The sequence below is a fragment of the Camarhynchus parvulus genome, chromosome 18 (assembly GCF_901933205.1).
Source record: "Camarhynchus parvulus chromosome 18, STF_HiC, whole genome shotgun sequence".
NCBI classification, from domain to species: domain Eukaryota; kingdom Metazoa; phylum Chordata; class Aves; order Passeriformes; family Thraupidae; genus Camarhynchus; species Camarhynchus parvulus.
The window spans coordinates 4831507-4845651 of NC_044588.1; the positions used below are offsets into that span (position 1 = coordinate 4831507).

The 14145-nt window shown below is 63.5% G+C and overlaps 1 protein-coding gene across 1 annotated transcript in view; it reads right to left on the reverse strand.

The window, feature by feature from the left end:
- Positions 1-5141: 5141 nt before the first annotated feature.
- SDK2 (sidekick cell adhesion molecule 2) overlaps positions 5142-14145 on the reverse strand; it is a 50130-nt gene continuing 41126 nt past the window's right edge. Inside the window, exons 34-45 of the mRNA XM_030962205.1 lie at positions 13452-13508; positions 12995-13096; positions 12776-12891; positions 11631-11817; positions 11154-11291; positions 10926-11087; positions 10695-10820; positions 9811-9975; positions 9438-9578; positions 8711-8849; positions 8315-8441; positions 5142-6423 (exon numbers count right to left, since the gene is read on the reverse strand). Of these exons, the coding sequence (XP_030818065.1) occupies positions 6067-6423; positions 8315-8441; positions 8711-8849; positions 9438-9578; positions 9811-9975; positions 10695-10820; positions 10926-11087; positions 11154-11291; positions 11631-11817; positions 12776-12891; positions 12995-13096; positions 13452-13508 (1817 nt within the window). The 3' untranslated portion in view covers positions 5142-6066. The remainder of the gene's footprint in view (positions 6424-8314; positions 8442-8710; positions 8850-9437; positions 9579-9810; positions 9976-10694; positions 10821-10925; positions 11088-11153; positions 11292-11630; positions 11818-12775; positions 12892-12994; positions 13097-13451; positions 13509-14145) is intronic.

Here is a 14145-nt window from a genome sequence, read left to right on the forward strand (position 1 = left end):
GGAGGAGGCGGCTTCAGCCGCAGGGCAGCAGCGATGTCCCCGTTCCACTCGTGACCGTGACACCCACGAGGCTGCACCCACATCCCTCCGCTGCCCCACCTCCCTGTCCCCAGCATGTCCCACCGCTCGATCCCTTTTGGGGGGGCCCTGGGGTCCCTCCAGGCCGTGGGTGGGTGGGACACGATGGCAGTGGGGCCCGTGGTCACCCCAGGTACCCAGCGTGGGTGCTGGTGCGGGGCTCCACATCCCCCGGGATGGATTCCACATCCCCCGGGATGGGTTCCACATCCCCAGGAATGGATTCCACATCCCCCAGGGTTGGGCTCCACATCCCTCGGGATGGGCTCCACGTCCCCAGGAATGGATACCACGGCCCCCGGGATGGGTTCCAGGACCCCGGGATGGGCTCCACATCCCCGGGGATGGATTCCACTTCTCCCGGGATGGGCTCCACGGCCACCACGGCCCCCCCGGCACTGGCGGTGAATCCCGAGCCCATCCCAGCCCCACTGCCAGGGAGAGCGCTGCGCTCCCAGCCGCTGCTCGCTCGCTCGCTCGAGGGGATTAAGAGCAGACCTTTGTGGGAGAAAAGGGGTTGCAGAGCCCAGATTATCCCGAACCTGCCTAATGCAGCGTTTCTTGGCTATTCCGGAGAGTCTGCCGTCTCCGCAGGTTTCTCGTGCCACCGGTGCCAGGAGCTCCGGTCCCCGATCCCGCTGTGGCAGCGCGGGGTGGGCAGCACCGGGCACTGGGATGGCTCGGGTGGGGCTGACACTTCCCTGGGTGGGAAGGAAGTGGTGTCAGCACGGAGCTGGGCAGCGAGGCACTGCGAGACGCTGGGATTGGCACCAGGGCACAGCTCTGCCCCCAGCCCGGGTGTCCAGCACCATCCTGCTCACATCTGTGCCTCCATCCTGCGCTGTGCTGCTTCCTCCAGCGCCGTTTTCATGGCCCATTTGATTGGCAAATTTTATTTCCCTTGCTCTCCGTACAGAGAAGCTGAGGCCAGCGGCAAAGCCCTTGAGGACGGAGCCACGTCCGGATGCAGCAGCGAGGTTTTGGTAGGTGAGGAAGAGGAGCAGGGCTTGCCCCAGCCCCCCAGAGCATCTCGACCCTCTCACGTAAGACAGAGCGGGTCGTGGCAGGCTGCTGGGAGCCCGTGCAGCGCTGCTCGCCTCACCTGCCGCTGTCACGGGAGCGTGGAGATGGCTGAGACAGCGCAGTCGGCCGGGATTAACATCACCCGGCTGGTGGGAAGGCTCCGGCGGGCTGGGAAGAGCAGGCACTCACTCGACTTGAAAAACTGCCCGGGACAGACAGACAGACAGACAGACAGACAGACAGACAGAGCCCCTCTCCTGGGGTGCCGGCAGAGCCCCGCGGCTGCAGCCGGCCCTGGGGAGGGAGCCCGGATCGCTCCCGCCCTCCCTCAGCCACCGCCGGCTCCTTTTGCTGCCTCTCAGCAGCTTTTGAAAGCGCAGAAGGAAAAAAGAAGAAAAGGCTTGAAAAGCGCTTTGAAAAGCAGGGCAGGGAGAAGCACCCGGGCAGCCCCATCCCCTCCTGCTTCCAGCTCCTGCCAGCTTTGTCTGCCGGCCTGTGGGGAGCTCCCCCCGAGCTGGGGGTCACTGTCCGGACACCCCAGGGTGCCAGGACACAGCGCTGCCCCCACAGCCCCCCCAGAATCCCTCCCTCCCTAGGGGACAGCGCTGGTTGCTGTCAGAAACCCCCCAGTAACCCCACAGAAAACCCACAGCCACCCCCCAGTAACCCCAAAAACACCTCCCAGTAACCCCAAAAACACCTCCCAGTAACCCCACAGACACCCCCCAATAACCCCACAGAGACCCCCCCAGTAACCCCACGGACACCCCCAATAACTCCACAGAGACCCCCAGGGCCAGGGGGGTTCAGCCCCTTCCCCACAGCGTTCATCCAGTGCTGAGCAGGTACCCAGAGAGCCCTGGCAGGATGCTCTGACCCTCCCTGCTGGCACCTGGGCCAGGTGGGCACCGTGGGCAGCAGGTTCTCCGTGCAGCCTCTCCCCTTTCCCAGCTGGAGCCCTCTCCTGGCTGGCAGTGCCAGGGAATGGGGATGGTTTCCCTCCAGGAATCCATCCCCTGGCTGGATTTGGGATGGTTTCCCCCCAGGAATCCATCCCCTGGCTGGATTTGGGATGGTTTCCCCCCAGGAATCCATCCCCTGGATGGATTTGGGATGGTTTCCCCCCAGGAATCCATCCCCTGGATGGATTTGGGATGGTTTCCCCCCAGGAATCCATCCCCTGGATGGATTTGGGATGGTTTCCCCCCAGGAATCCATCCCCTGGATGGATTTGGGATGGTTCTCCCCAGGAATCCATCCCCTGGCTGGGCTCTAGCCTCTCCCAGGGCAGCTGCTTTTCCAGCCTGGAACTCGATGATATTTCCAGCCCTTTCCAACCCAAACCTTTCCATGATCCCACCTGGAGTGCGGCTCCTGCAGTGCCCATGGACAGCCCTGCCCTGGCACAGGGACCCCTCCGAGGGGGTGCCCCGGGCACAGGACAGGGCAGGGGGCACAGACCTGGCTCCGTGCTCTGCTCTGCTCTCCTCTGCTGCCAGCCTGGCACGGAGCAGTGCCCGGGGCACCGGTGTGGCAGGAGGGGCTGTCCCTGTCCCCAAGGCGAGGGAAAGGTGGGGACATGACACACTTGGCTCTGTCCCAGGAGCCGGCAGGGAACCGGAGATATCAGGGAGGACAGGGAGAGCCCAGGCTGCGGGGCTGCTTCTAAATTAAATAAATTAAAACAAATCTCAGATTTCAGCCCGGCTTTGTCAGTCACAACCTTGATTTTCGGAACATCAGCCTGGGGAAGGGAACGGCTCCTGCTCCAACGCTGCCGCGTCCATCTGGGGCACCTGGGGCTGCCTCGTGTCCCCTGTGCCCCCCTTGGCTCTGCCCTCGGGAAAGCCACAAGGCAGGAGCGGCGCTCGGGGAGAAACGTCAGGGCCGGTTTGGTCTGCGGGGAGGGATCGGGGCTGACAGCTCAGCTCAGGGAACGGGAACAGCGGGAATGGGAACGGGAATGGGGATGGGAATGGGAGTGGAAAAGGGAATGGGAATGGGGATGGGGATGGGAACGGGAATGGGGATGGGAATGGGAGTGGAAAAGGGGATGGGGATGGGAGTGGGGATGGGAATGGAGATGGGAACGGGAGTGAGAACGGGAATGGGAGTGGGAACAGGAGTGGAAAAGGGAATGGGAATGGGAGTGGGAACGGGAATGGGAGTGGGAATGGGAATGGGAGTGGGAGTGGGAACGGGAGCAGGAGTGGGAAAGGGAATGGGAGTGGGAATGGGCATGGGGATAGGAATGGGAACAGGAATGGGAATGGGAGCGAGAACGGGAATGGGAACACTGGGAATGGGAATGGGAACAGGAGTGGGAATTAGAGTGAGAACAGGAATGGGAACGGGAATGGGAGTGGGAATGGGAGAGGAATGGGAATGGGAACCAGAATGAGAACAGGAATGGGAAAGGGAGTGAGAACAGGAATGGGAACACTGGGAACGGGAATGGGAGCAGAAATCGGAGTGGGAATGGGAACAGGAACGGAAATGGGAACAGAAACAGGAGTGGGAACGGGCGGTCCTCACCTGCCTGGAGCCGCCAGGATGGTGGGGAGGGAATCTGGGGAAGAGCTGGTTGGAACTGGAGGTGGGAGAGAGGTGCCTTCCCCTGCGAGCCTGGCTGGTTCCACTCCCTCTGTTCCATGGGGAAACTGAGGCAGCAGAGCCGAGCAAGAGCTCTCACCAGTGCCACTGGCACCCAGCCCACCCTGCCGTGCCCACAGCCCCCTCTGCCGTGGTGGGAGGTGGGATCTGCCTCCTTCCTCGGGCGCTGCATACCTCAGAGGGCTCAGAGGGCTCCTCCTGCCCTCACCCCACCACCTGGCACCCCCTGGCACCCCGGGCACGGCCACAGCATCACCTCGGGGCACGGCGCCAGCCCCAAACCTGCCGCAGGTGTGGCTGCACCCGCGGGCACCTCCTGCAGCCAGGGACCAGCTGGGCCTGGGCAGGTGAGCCAGGCCTGGGCTGGGCTTGTCCTGGTGCTGGGAGATCTCTCAGGGGTGGGATCAGGGCTGCATCCCCCTGTGCCGGGATGCAGATGGGCGTGGGGAGCTCGGTGCTCGGTGCTCGCTGCTCACAGGGCTGGCACAGCCCTCACCAGGGCCCAGGAGCGCCTCTGTCCCAGGGAATGCCCCTCGCAGGGCTGGCACCCCTTGCACAAGCAGCGTTCCTTGCCCTGCCCCGGCAGCTCACCTGCCCTGCTGCATCCCCCAGCCTGTCCCTGTGGGAGGAAGGTCCCTCTTGCACAAGCTGGACGCCCACGGCTGGAGCTGGGCTGCACACGAGGAGCAGGCACAGAATGCCCTCTGTGCCACGGCACTGTCCCCACAAGGGGGGTGCCAGGGCTCCCTGCACTGCCCACGAGGGTTCGGGCACCCCTGGGGGCTGCACTGCCCTGGGCACCGGCTCCGAGCAGGCCAGAGGAGCCACCCCAGCAATGCCAGCTGCTCTGGGGACACTGTGAGCCCGTGTGGGGACAGACAGTGACCGTGGCTCAGCAGCCAGGCCAAGGAGGAGCTGCAGCACTGGGTGCCCAATGCAGCACAAGGCTCCCCTGGCAGCCCCCTGCCCACGCCAGGGCGAGGGTCCCAGGGGCCCCCAGGCGCTGTGACAGGGACAGCGCAGCCCTGGCAGCCTGGACCTGGCCCTTTGAGAGCCCTGCCCGCCCCAGCCCTGCCGGTGGCAGCTGATGAAAGCTGAACACATCACCTGGATTTTCCTGCCAGGCCTGAAGGGCAGAGCGAGGGAGGGCGGCTGGGAACAGCCCAGGAGCCACCCCCAGTGCCAGGGCACGGTGCAGTGGGGTGTCCTGTGCCACCACCCCATCTCCCCACAGCTCCACACCCCACTGCGATGGGAACACGCAGGACACGGCCACCGCAGCGCCCTGCGCCCTTCTGGGCTGTACCCAGCACCTCTGGCACCCCTTGCCCAGCTCCTCCCTGGCACCACAGGGCGGCCACAGGCCCGGAGGGACAGCAGGACACACGGACAGATGGCATTGGGCCTTTCTGCGGCAGAGCAAGGTGACAGAGAGGGGACACGCTTGTCCTCAGGCTGTTTATTGGCATCTCCCACCGTGGCCCTGCCAGGCTGGTGCTGGCTCACCCATAGGCACTGCAGGGGCTGGGCTGGGCTGGGCTGGGCAGACACCCCCAAAACAGCCACGGCCACCCCCAGGCATCAACACCCCCCAGCGCCCTCAGATCTCTGCACAAAACCCCGTTAAAAACCCCCAAACCACCAGAAATGCCAAGGGGAGGCTCCGGCTGCCCCATCCGAGTCCTCCCCAGAGCCCCGAGGCGCAGGACTGGGGGTTTGAGCACCACGTGCGCCCCACTGGGGCTGTCCTGGGGTTCCAGTCCTGGCTCCTCTTGTTCTGGGGGCTGTGCTGGGCCAGGCACCGAGGAGGGCAGCAATGAATCGTCCCCTGGGATCCTTCTGGGGGGGTCCAGATTGGGGGGTTCAAGTCCAGAGGTTTGAGATCAGCAGAGCTGCTCCAGCCCTGTCTCTGTGTCTCTGCTTGTCCCCACGTCCTGGGGGAGCCAGGGCTGGAGGGGCCGGGGTTTGGCACGGCAGGAGCCCCTTCCCCAGCCCCCAGCCCCCACTGGGGTCCGGCAGCAGCTCCAGGGCAGCCCCCGGGGGTGCCAGGGGTGATGTGGGGGCACCAAAGCCCCCCGCCCCACCTCATCAGAGGAGTCTGTGCCCCAGGAGCTTTGGCCAAGGAGGGGCCCTGGGTTTGCTCCCCAGCCCCAGGGACGGCCCTTGGCATCAGCAGAAACCCCTGGAGCCTGGGGCTGCTCCCTTCCTCCTCCTCCTCTTCTTTTTCCTTTGCTCTTAATTCTTGGGGCTTTTCTTTAATTTCTTTTTTTCTTTCTTTTTTCCTAATTTTTTTCCCCCCCTCGCCTCTCCCGTTTCGTGTTTTTTTCTTCTTCTTCTTCTTCTGTCGAAGCATCAAACGAAGGAGGAGAACCCCGCGATGGGGGCTCTGGAGCCGGGGGCCAGGCTGCTGGGCGGGCGGTACAGGGTCCCGGGCTGGCTTTGGGGGGCGTTGCCGGGGGTCTGGGGGGTGGGAGTCCTGCTGGCTTTGGGGCGGAACAGGCTGCCCTGCTGCGTGGAGGCGCTGTTGGACAGCGGGGCGTGCTCGGGCTCGCCCGAGTCGCTCTCGGTGTAGCTGTAAGCCTGAGCACGGGAGATCCCCTTCTGCTGCCGCCGCCAGGAGTTGTAGTAGGTGGGGTCGCTGATGTAGTGGTTGACGAAGGAATGCGCCTTCTGGTGCCCGGGCTCCACCTCGTACTCGCTGTCGCTGCCCTGAAAAACAGCGCAGGGCAAGGTGGTCAGGTGGGGGCCGTTGCTTTGGTTTTTTAAGGTTTTTTCTAAGCTTTTTGACGTTGGCATTTTTGTAGTGAACTCTTTTCGCGCGCTTTCTGTAAATAACTCGTTGTTTTGCATTCTTTTATGGAGGAGGAGAAAGTTTGGTTTGTCCAGTGTCATTGGAGAGGTGGCAGTGTCACTCTCCAATCCACTGTCACTCTTAGAAAACCATAAATGTTAGAGTCAGAAAATAAACTTCTCTCTTTTTTTTTCACTTTGAGAACAGCGGTGTGTGCTTGTGTTCTTCCGTGTCCTAGAGTGAGGGACAGCTCCCAACAGCCCCAAAATTCAATGGGGTCGGGCTCTGCTCCCTGCAATGGGAGGGAACGGCCCCAATGTAAATAAAATGCATTCAGGCTGCAGGTGGGAGAGCAGGATCAGCCTGTGCCCTGTCATGGGGGCACAAAGCTGGCACTGCCAAGCTCTGAGCCCAGATTGTCCCTCCCTGTCCCAGCCCTGCCCCTCTGCCAGCACTCTGAGTGTCACAGGGGCTGCAGGGGCACCACCTCGGCTCAGCCCAAGGGCTCCAATTCCTTAAATCCTAATCTCTTAAACCTTAAAGAGAAGAATTCCTAATTTCTTAAACCTTAAATCTTAGGGAATCCCGATTTCCAAGACCTCCTTTGAAAGATGGCTTTACTTTGCCATCCAAACTGAGTGAACCGAGCTGTGCCAGGGGAATTCGGGATATCAGGAGGAATTTCCTCGTGGAAAGGGTGGCCTGGCATTGCCAGGGGCTGCCCAGAGGGGTTTGGAGTGCTCCAGGAGGGGCTGGAGGTGGCGCTCAGAGCTCTGGGCTGGGGACAAGGTGTGGATGGGGCACAGCTGGGTATCGGTGATCTCAGAGATCTTTTCCAGCCTGAACAATTCTGTGATTTCCAGCACTTTCCTGGTGCTTTCCCTGGCGAGCACATCCCGAAAGCGTTTGCATCCCCGAAAGTATTTAAAGGCAGGGACGGCTGCAGCATCGCTGGGGGGTTTCTGCCTCTCGCTAAAACAAAATAAAACCTCACACAAAAGGTTCCCGAGCGCTGGCGAGGCCGCGCTGCCCCCGGGGCCGGCGGGGAGGGCGTTTTTGGGCTCTGCCGGTAATTGGATTCAGCTTCTCCGGCGGCGCACAAAGGGCCCATTGAGGGCGGTGGGAACTGCCCCGCGCCAGCGCCAGCTCCCGCAGCTCTTCACAGCTCCTCAAAAGGCACTCGAGCCCCGCTCGGGCCGCAGCGAGAGGAGCCGGCATCTGCCAAGGGAGCAGCCGGTGCGGGCAGGGGCGGGGGGGCAGCCTGGGCACGGTCCTCCTGCTCGGGGACCGCCTGGGCACGGTCCCCTCCGGGGGCAGCCTGGGCACGGTCCCCTCCTGCTCGGGGACAGCCCTCGGGACCCACAGGACCTTTCCCCGGGTGTCAGCCCCTCGGGATCCACCCTGGGGGTGACAGCCCCGTGGCCTCCCCGGGGCTCCACAGCTGCCCGTGGCGCCGGGGCGAGACAAAGGTGGCGTTTTGTGGCCTTGGCAGAGGCGCGGGCGTTGCCACCAGCGACCGGGCAGCGGGACAGCCCCCGGTGACCTGCTGAGCCCTGTGCCCTGTCCCCAGCAGCCCTGGGAGCCCCCGCAGTGTCACATCCCCAGCAGAGGGGCCGGGGGCTGTGCCAGCTTCAACCGAGCCGCGGGGATGCTGCTGCTTCCAGGGCGGGATGGGGCGGGAGCAGCACCAAACGCCCCGGGACTGCCTCGGGGCGGGCAGAGGAACGGGCTGGTGCTCAGGGAGGGCTCCCAGCACCCTCCACACCCCCTCACCAGGTCCCTGTGCCCGTGCGCGGCCCCGGGGCTCACCTGGGAGTCGGAGACCTCGGAGGGTTTCTCGGTCAGGCTGCTGCTCTCGGCGGGGATCAGGTCGTTGTACTTGGTCACGTCCTCGTCCGAGTAGTGCAGGCTGCCGGGGCTGGGCCGGGGTGGGGACCTCGGGGACACACAGAGGGGTGCTCAGCGTGGGTCACCTCCACTCGGGGCTGGGCCGCTTGGGGACAAGCCCGGGGATCCATAGGGCTGGCTCAGGGATCACCCTCAGCCATGCCAACCCCTCCCAAAACCCCAATGGGCTTTCAGGGCGGACATTGAGCAGATCATGGTCACCCCTGGTGATCCAAGCCCTCCCCACGCCATGACAGAGCAGGGATGACCAAAGATGCTCCCCCTGCCCGGGGAGGGGCTGTGGAGGGGGGTCCCTACCGGGTGTAGATGCCGTTCTTCCTGCAGAAGGAGTTCTTGACCGAGAGGCGGCGGTTGTTGAGCTCCAGGGCAGGGAAGCTGCCCTCATCCAGGCTCACCATCTCGCCGTGGCTCAGGGCGGCCGCCTTGGAGCTGTTCCCTGGGGAATGGGACGCTCAGCCTCCCCCAGCCCCTGGGCAGGCAGCACAGCACGGCCCGGGGGGCTGGGGATGGCCTCGGGGGGCTGGGGATGGTCTCGGGGGGCTGGGGATGGCCTCGGGGGCGTTGTGCTGGTTCCAGAGTCACCAGGGCCTGGGGACAGCCAGGAGGTGCCAGCCCTGCCCTGCCCCAGCCCCCTGCCCTGCCCCAGTGCCCCCAGCTCCCCGCTCTGAGCTGTTTGTTTAACGAGGAGCTCTGGATTTTCCCCACAATTTGAGCCCTTGACAGAGCTAAGAAAACAGAGCTGTGTTTGGCTAATCCCGGCGACCTCTGCGAGCCCCCGGGCTGTTCTGCCTCCACAGCTGTCTGTGGGACAAACCCTTCATTTCATCCCGAGCTCCCGGTGCTCTCTGGGACACCACAGCACAGTTATGGGGTGGCACTGGGGCTCTGCAGGAGCTGCTCCCAAGGCGGGCAGGAGGGGAGGATCCCAGCACTCCACGCAGACCCCAAAGGCAGGGAGAGACCCCAAGAGGCTCCCACGGGAGCAGGAGGGTCCTGTCACCCCCCACCACACTCCCTCGCTCACCTGGGTCCGACTTCTTGGAGTATTTCTTGCTCTGCCCGCGGATGATGAGCACGAAGACGAGGAGGAGGATGAAGATGAGCCCCACCAGGGCGATGACCACCAGGAACCACCACTCCTCATAGAACGGGTTGGTTTTCTGGGCTGGGGCACAGCAGGGAGGGTCAGAGGGGGACAGGGACATGGGGACAGCCCTCTGCAGGGCGCAGGGTCACTTGGGGAAGCCTGGATCCCCGGAAAGGGAGGGGGATCTGGAACGGGGGTGCTGGCAGTGGGATTTGGGCTCTGTAGGAGCCGGGGTGGGTTCAGTGATGGCCACGAGAACAGAGCACAAGCAGGACCCTCCCTCTGGCACAGGGGGGGCCCTGGGACCCACCTGACACGGAGGGGGAAGGGGTGCTGGGGGTCCCGTAGCCGTAGTCATTGACGGCAATGACTCGGAAGTCGTAGCTGACCCCCTGCTTGAGGATGTCCATGCTGAAGGTGTAGGAGGTCACCTCCTTGGGGATGTCTTTGATGAGGATGTCCCAGAGCCCCTCATCTGGAAGAGACAACGGGGCTGGGATTTTAGGGCTGGGATTTTAGGGCTGGCTCTGCAGGACACCCCAGGGCCAGGGGTGCTGTCCCTCCATGCACCAGCCCTGCGGGTGCTGTCCTTGCCATCATCCCCACCCAGCAGCATTTTCCTCACAGACACCCCCCTAACACTGGGTCCTAACACCCAACCCAGGTCAGCGCTCCCTGCCTCAGTTTCCCCTCTCCTGACTGTCACCATCACATTTTCTGGAAAAATCCCTTCAACTAGGATTTCTCTCCTGGGAAGCTGAGAAGCCTCAGAGAAAAAGGAGAACAATTCTTATCTCGTTTGCTTCTCCTGTGTTTTGCTGCTTTGGAATGTGGTTTGGAGATTGTTTATCCAACAGGTGGTTGTTTGATTGGTTTCATGTGAATTGTTTTGACTTATTGGCCAATCACAGTCAGGCTGTGTCAGGACTCCTCCCAGAGTCATGAGTTTTCATTATCATTCTTTGTAGCCTTCTGTCTGTATCCTTTCTGTATTTTTTAGTATAGTTTTAATACAGCATTCTTTAATATAATATAGATCATAAAACAATAAATCGGCCTTCTAAGAACATGGAGTCAGATTCATCATTTCCTCCTTTGTTCTGGGGACCCAGCACACACCACACCTGCCCCCACCTGAGCAAACACCACCCATCCCCACCTGAGGTGGGCACGCAGCAGAGGCAGCAGAGGTACCTGAGGGCCGGGCCTCGATGACGTATCTGGTGATGGGACCCTGGCCAGGGTCCCCACTGGACCAGTGGATGGTGATGGCCGAGCCATAGCGGGAGATGAAGGGCTCTCCAGGGGGGCCGGGGGCACCTGGGGACCAGAGCACAGCTGGAGGCAGGGGCACAAACTGGCCCAGAGCCGGGCCAGCCCCCGCTCCATCTCCTCCCCCCGCGTGTCCCCAGTTGTCCCCTGTACCTTCCCCGGGCCCCGTGGTGATGTTGGCCTCGACGTCCGGCCCGTAGGCGAAGGTTTTGGCCCGGATTCGGAAGCGGTAGGTGACACCCTCAGCCAGGTCCTTGACCTTCATCCACAGTGGGCTGCTCCCCTTCACATCCACCGTGACAATCTTGCTGACACCTGCAGGGACAGAGGCTGAGCCGGGTCCCCTCCAGCCCTGCCCGCTGCCCCCGGCCGTGCCCTCACCATCCACGGGCGTGCAGGGCTCGTAGACCAGCCTGTAGCCCTCGAGGATGCCGTTGGGCAGAGGAGGTGGCTCCCAGGACACATTCACTGAGGTGGTGGTCAGCTCGCTGAAGCGGATGGAGCCGGGAGCGCTGGGGGCTGCCAGGGGACAGGGGACAGGGCCAGCTCAGCGCTCCAGGGGACACCATCACACCAGCCAGCCCCTGTCCCTGCCTCCACCCTCACGCTGATTGATCACCAGCTCACACCCCCCGGGCCCCATCCCTGCTGCAGCAAAGATTCCACAGGGGAATTACTTTCCTTGTGTCCTCCCAAAACCTTCATCCTCCTCAACCTTAAACACTCATCTGCGGGCAACCCCACCCCACACACCCGCTGGGGTGAGCCCAGAGATGCTCTGCTCAGGACTGCAGCATGGAGCTGGACCCATGGAGACACGTCCCCAGGGTGCCGGGGGAGCCGTGCCACGGGCCCCACCTGCCTGCTGTGTCCGTGCCTTCACGGGGACGCTGCGGGGCCCGTCGCCCGCGGCGTTGAAGGCGGCCACGCTGACCCAGTAGGAGGTGTAGCCCGTCAGGTTCTTCAGCTTCACGCCGGTCTCGGGCAGGAAAAGGGTCCTGACCCTCGTGCTCTGGTTCTGCCGCTGCTCCTCCCAGAAGTGGATCTGCGGGACGGGCCGTGGGGAGCTGGATGAGGCACGGGTCCCACCCAGCTCCGGCTTCCCTGAGCCCTCAAATGTCCCTGCCCCGGCTCCAAGTGGCCAGAGGGAATGGAAGAGCCCCTCCACCAGGAGGGCTCCAGGCTGTGCTGGGCATCAGGCACGGCTGGCATGGCCAGGGTGTGCTGAGATCGCCTTCCAGCCGTGCCTGATTCCCGCGGGATGGGGACAAGTAGGAGGAATCACAATGGATGGGAACCAGGAGGTGTTTGGATTACGGGGCTGGGTACTGCAACTGCATCCTAATGAATCCCAACAGCACCTGGGCTGCATCCTGACACATTCCTGTGCATCCCAACTGCACCTGGGCTGCATCCCGACACATCCCAGCTGCATCCCGACACATTCCTGTGCATCCCAACTGCACCTGGGCTGCATCCTGACACATCCCTGCTCTATCCCGCCACACCCTGGCTCCATCCTAGCACATCCCGGCTCCATCTCGGTGCATCCCAGCACATCCCTGGCTCTATCCCGACACATCCCAGCTGCATCTCGACACATCCCAGCTCTATCCTGGTGGATCCCGACACATCCCTGTGCATCCCAACACATCCTGACTCTATCCTGACACATCCCAGCTGCATCCCGATACATCCCAGCTGCATCCCGACAATTTCTGGCTGTATCCCGGCAAATCCCAGCTGCATCCCGGCGCATCCCGGCTCTCTCCCAACACATCCCGGTCGCATTCCAGGGCCGACGGCGCCATCTGCTGCCCCGCCGCTGCTCGGCACCAGGATGGGACCCCCGGCATCTCCCCGGCACCCCAACATCCCCCCAGAGCCCCTTCCCCAAAACCACTCACAGCACCCCCGGTGCCCCCCACCCTGTGCCCCGCAGGGGTTCAGCCCCTCCCCAGAGCCCCCCGGGCGGGTGGCAGCCCCCAGGGCACAGGAGGTACCTTGTAGCCCTGGATGTCGCCGTTCTGGCTCTCCACGGGGGGCGGCTCCCAGGTGACATCCAGCTGCGTGGCCGTCACCGCCTGCACGGCCACGTTCCGGGGCGCTGCGGTGGGCACTGTGCCGAGGGAGGGGACGGGGTCACTGCACTGATTCGGCCTCCCAGGACAGCCGAGCCCTTTCCTGCAGCCCCAGCAGAGGCAGAGCCTGCCAGGACTCACCTGCTTCCCCCACAAACACCTCCTGGGGGGGGCTGGGGGGTCCCTCGCCCACGGCGTTGTAGACGCTCATCCGGATCTCGTAGCGCCGGTGCTTGCTCAAGTCTGGGGGACAAAGGGCGAGTGGGACCCTCCCCAGGACGGGGCAGCCCCGGGGGACCTGGCAGAGCCCCCCTGGTTGGGAAGGAGGGGGTGTCCCCAAGGAGCAGCTGGATGGGACACAGGGGTTCTGGCTGGCCCTGCAGTGCAGGGACGCACAGGGGGTGGCGCTGGGGGACACACAGGGTGGCACTGGGGGACACACAGGGTGGCACTGGGGGACACATAGAGGTGGCACTGGGGAACACACAGAGGTGGCACTGGGGAACACACAGGGGGTGGCACTGGGGGGACACACAGGGGTGGCACTGGGGGACACACAGAGGTGGCGCTGGGGGACACACAGGGGGTGGTCACTTACTGTCCAGCTCGTACTGGGTGAGGGACACCTCGCTGAGGTTGTGCACAGCATAGACAGCTGGGCAGGAGAACAGGGGGGTTAGTGCAGGGCAGGGGAGGCTCCTGCCTCTGAGCCCCCATCCCCACACAGCCCCCACCCCACCGCAGGTCAGGGCTCCCCAGAAAGGGCCCTGGCACCCCCAGGTGCCAACGGGGCTGTGACAGCACTGAGGAGCATTTCCATCCTCCAGCCCCATCCCCTGAGTGCCACCAGCCAGGTTTGGGCATTGGGGTCCCCACAGAGCACAGGGCCAGGTCCTGCCTTAGGCTCTGCCCTTGTCACTCGTGTCCCTGCTGCCACCAGAGGGGATGTGACCCTGTTGCCTACAGGGGCTGGGGACACCCAGCAGGATGACACCCAGCAGGATGACACCCAGCAGGATGACACCCAGCAGGATGTCACACAGAGGATGACACACAGAGGCTGTCACACAGCGGATGTCACACAGCCCATGTCAGGCACAGACGCCCCTGCGAGGCTCAGATTTGTGGACACGGTGGGACAGAGCCAGTGACAGCACTGGCTGTACATTAAGGACCACAGGCCTGGTGGCGCAGGGGAACTGGTGCCAGCTCCAGGGGGCACAGCCTGACCCTGGTACCGGGGAGATGCTGTGGGTCCTGCACTGCTCAGATCCCAGCTGCCCCCCCAGTCC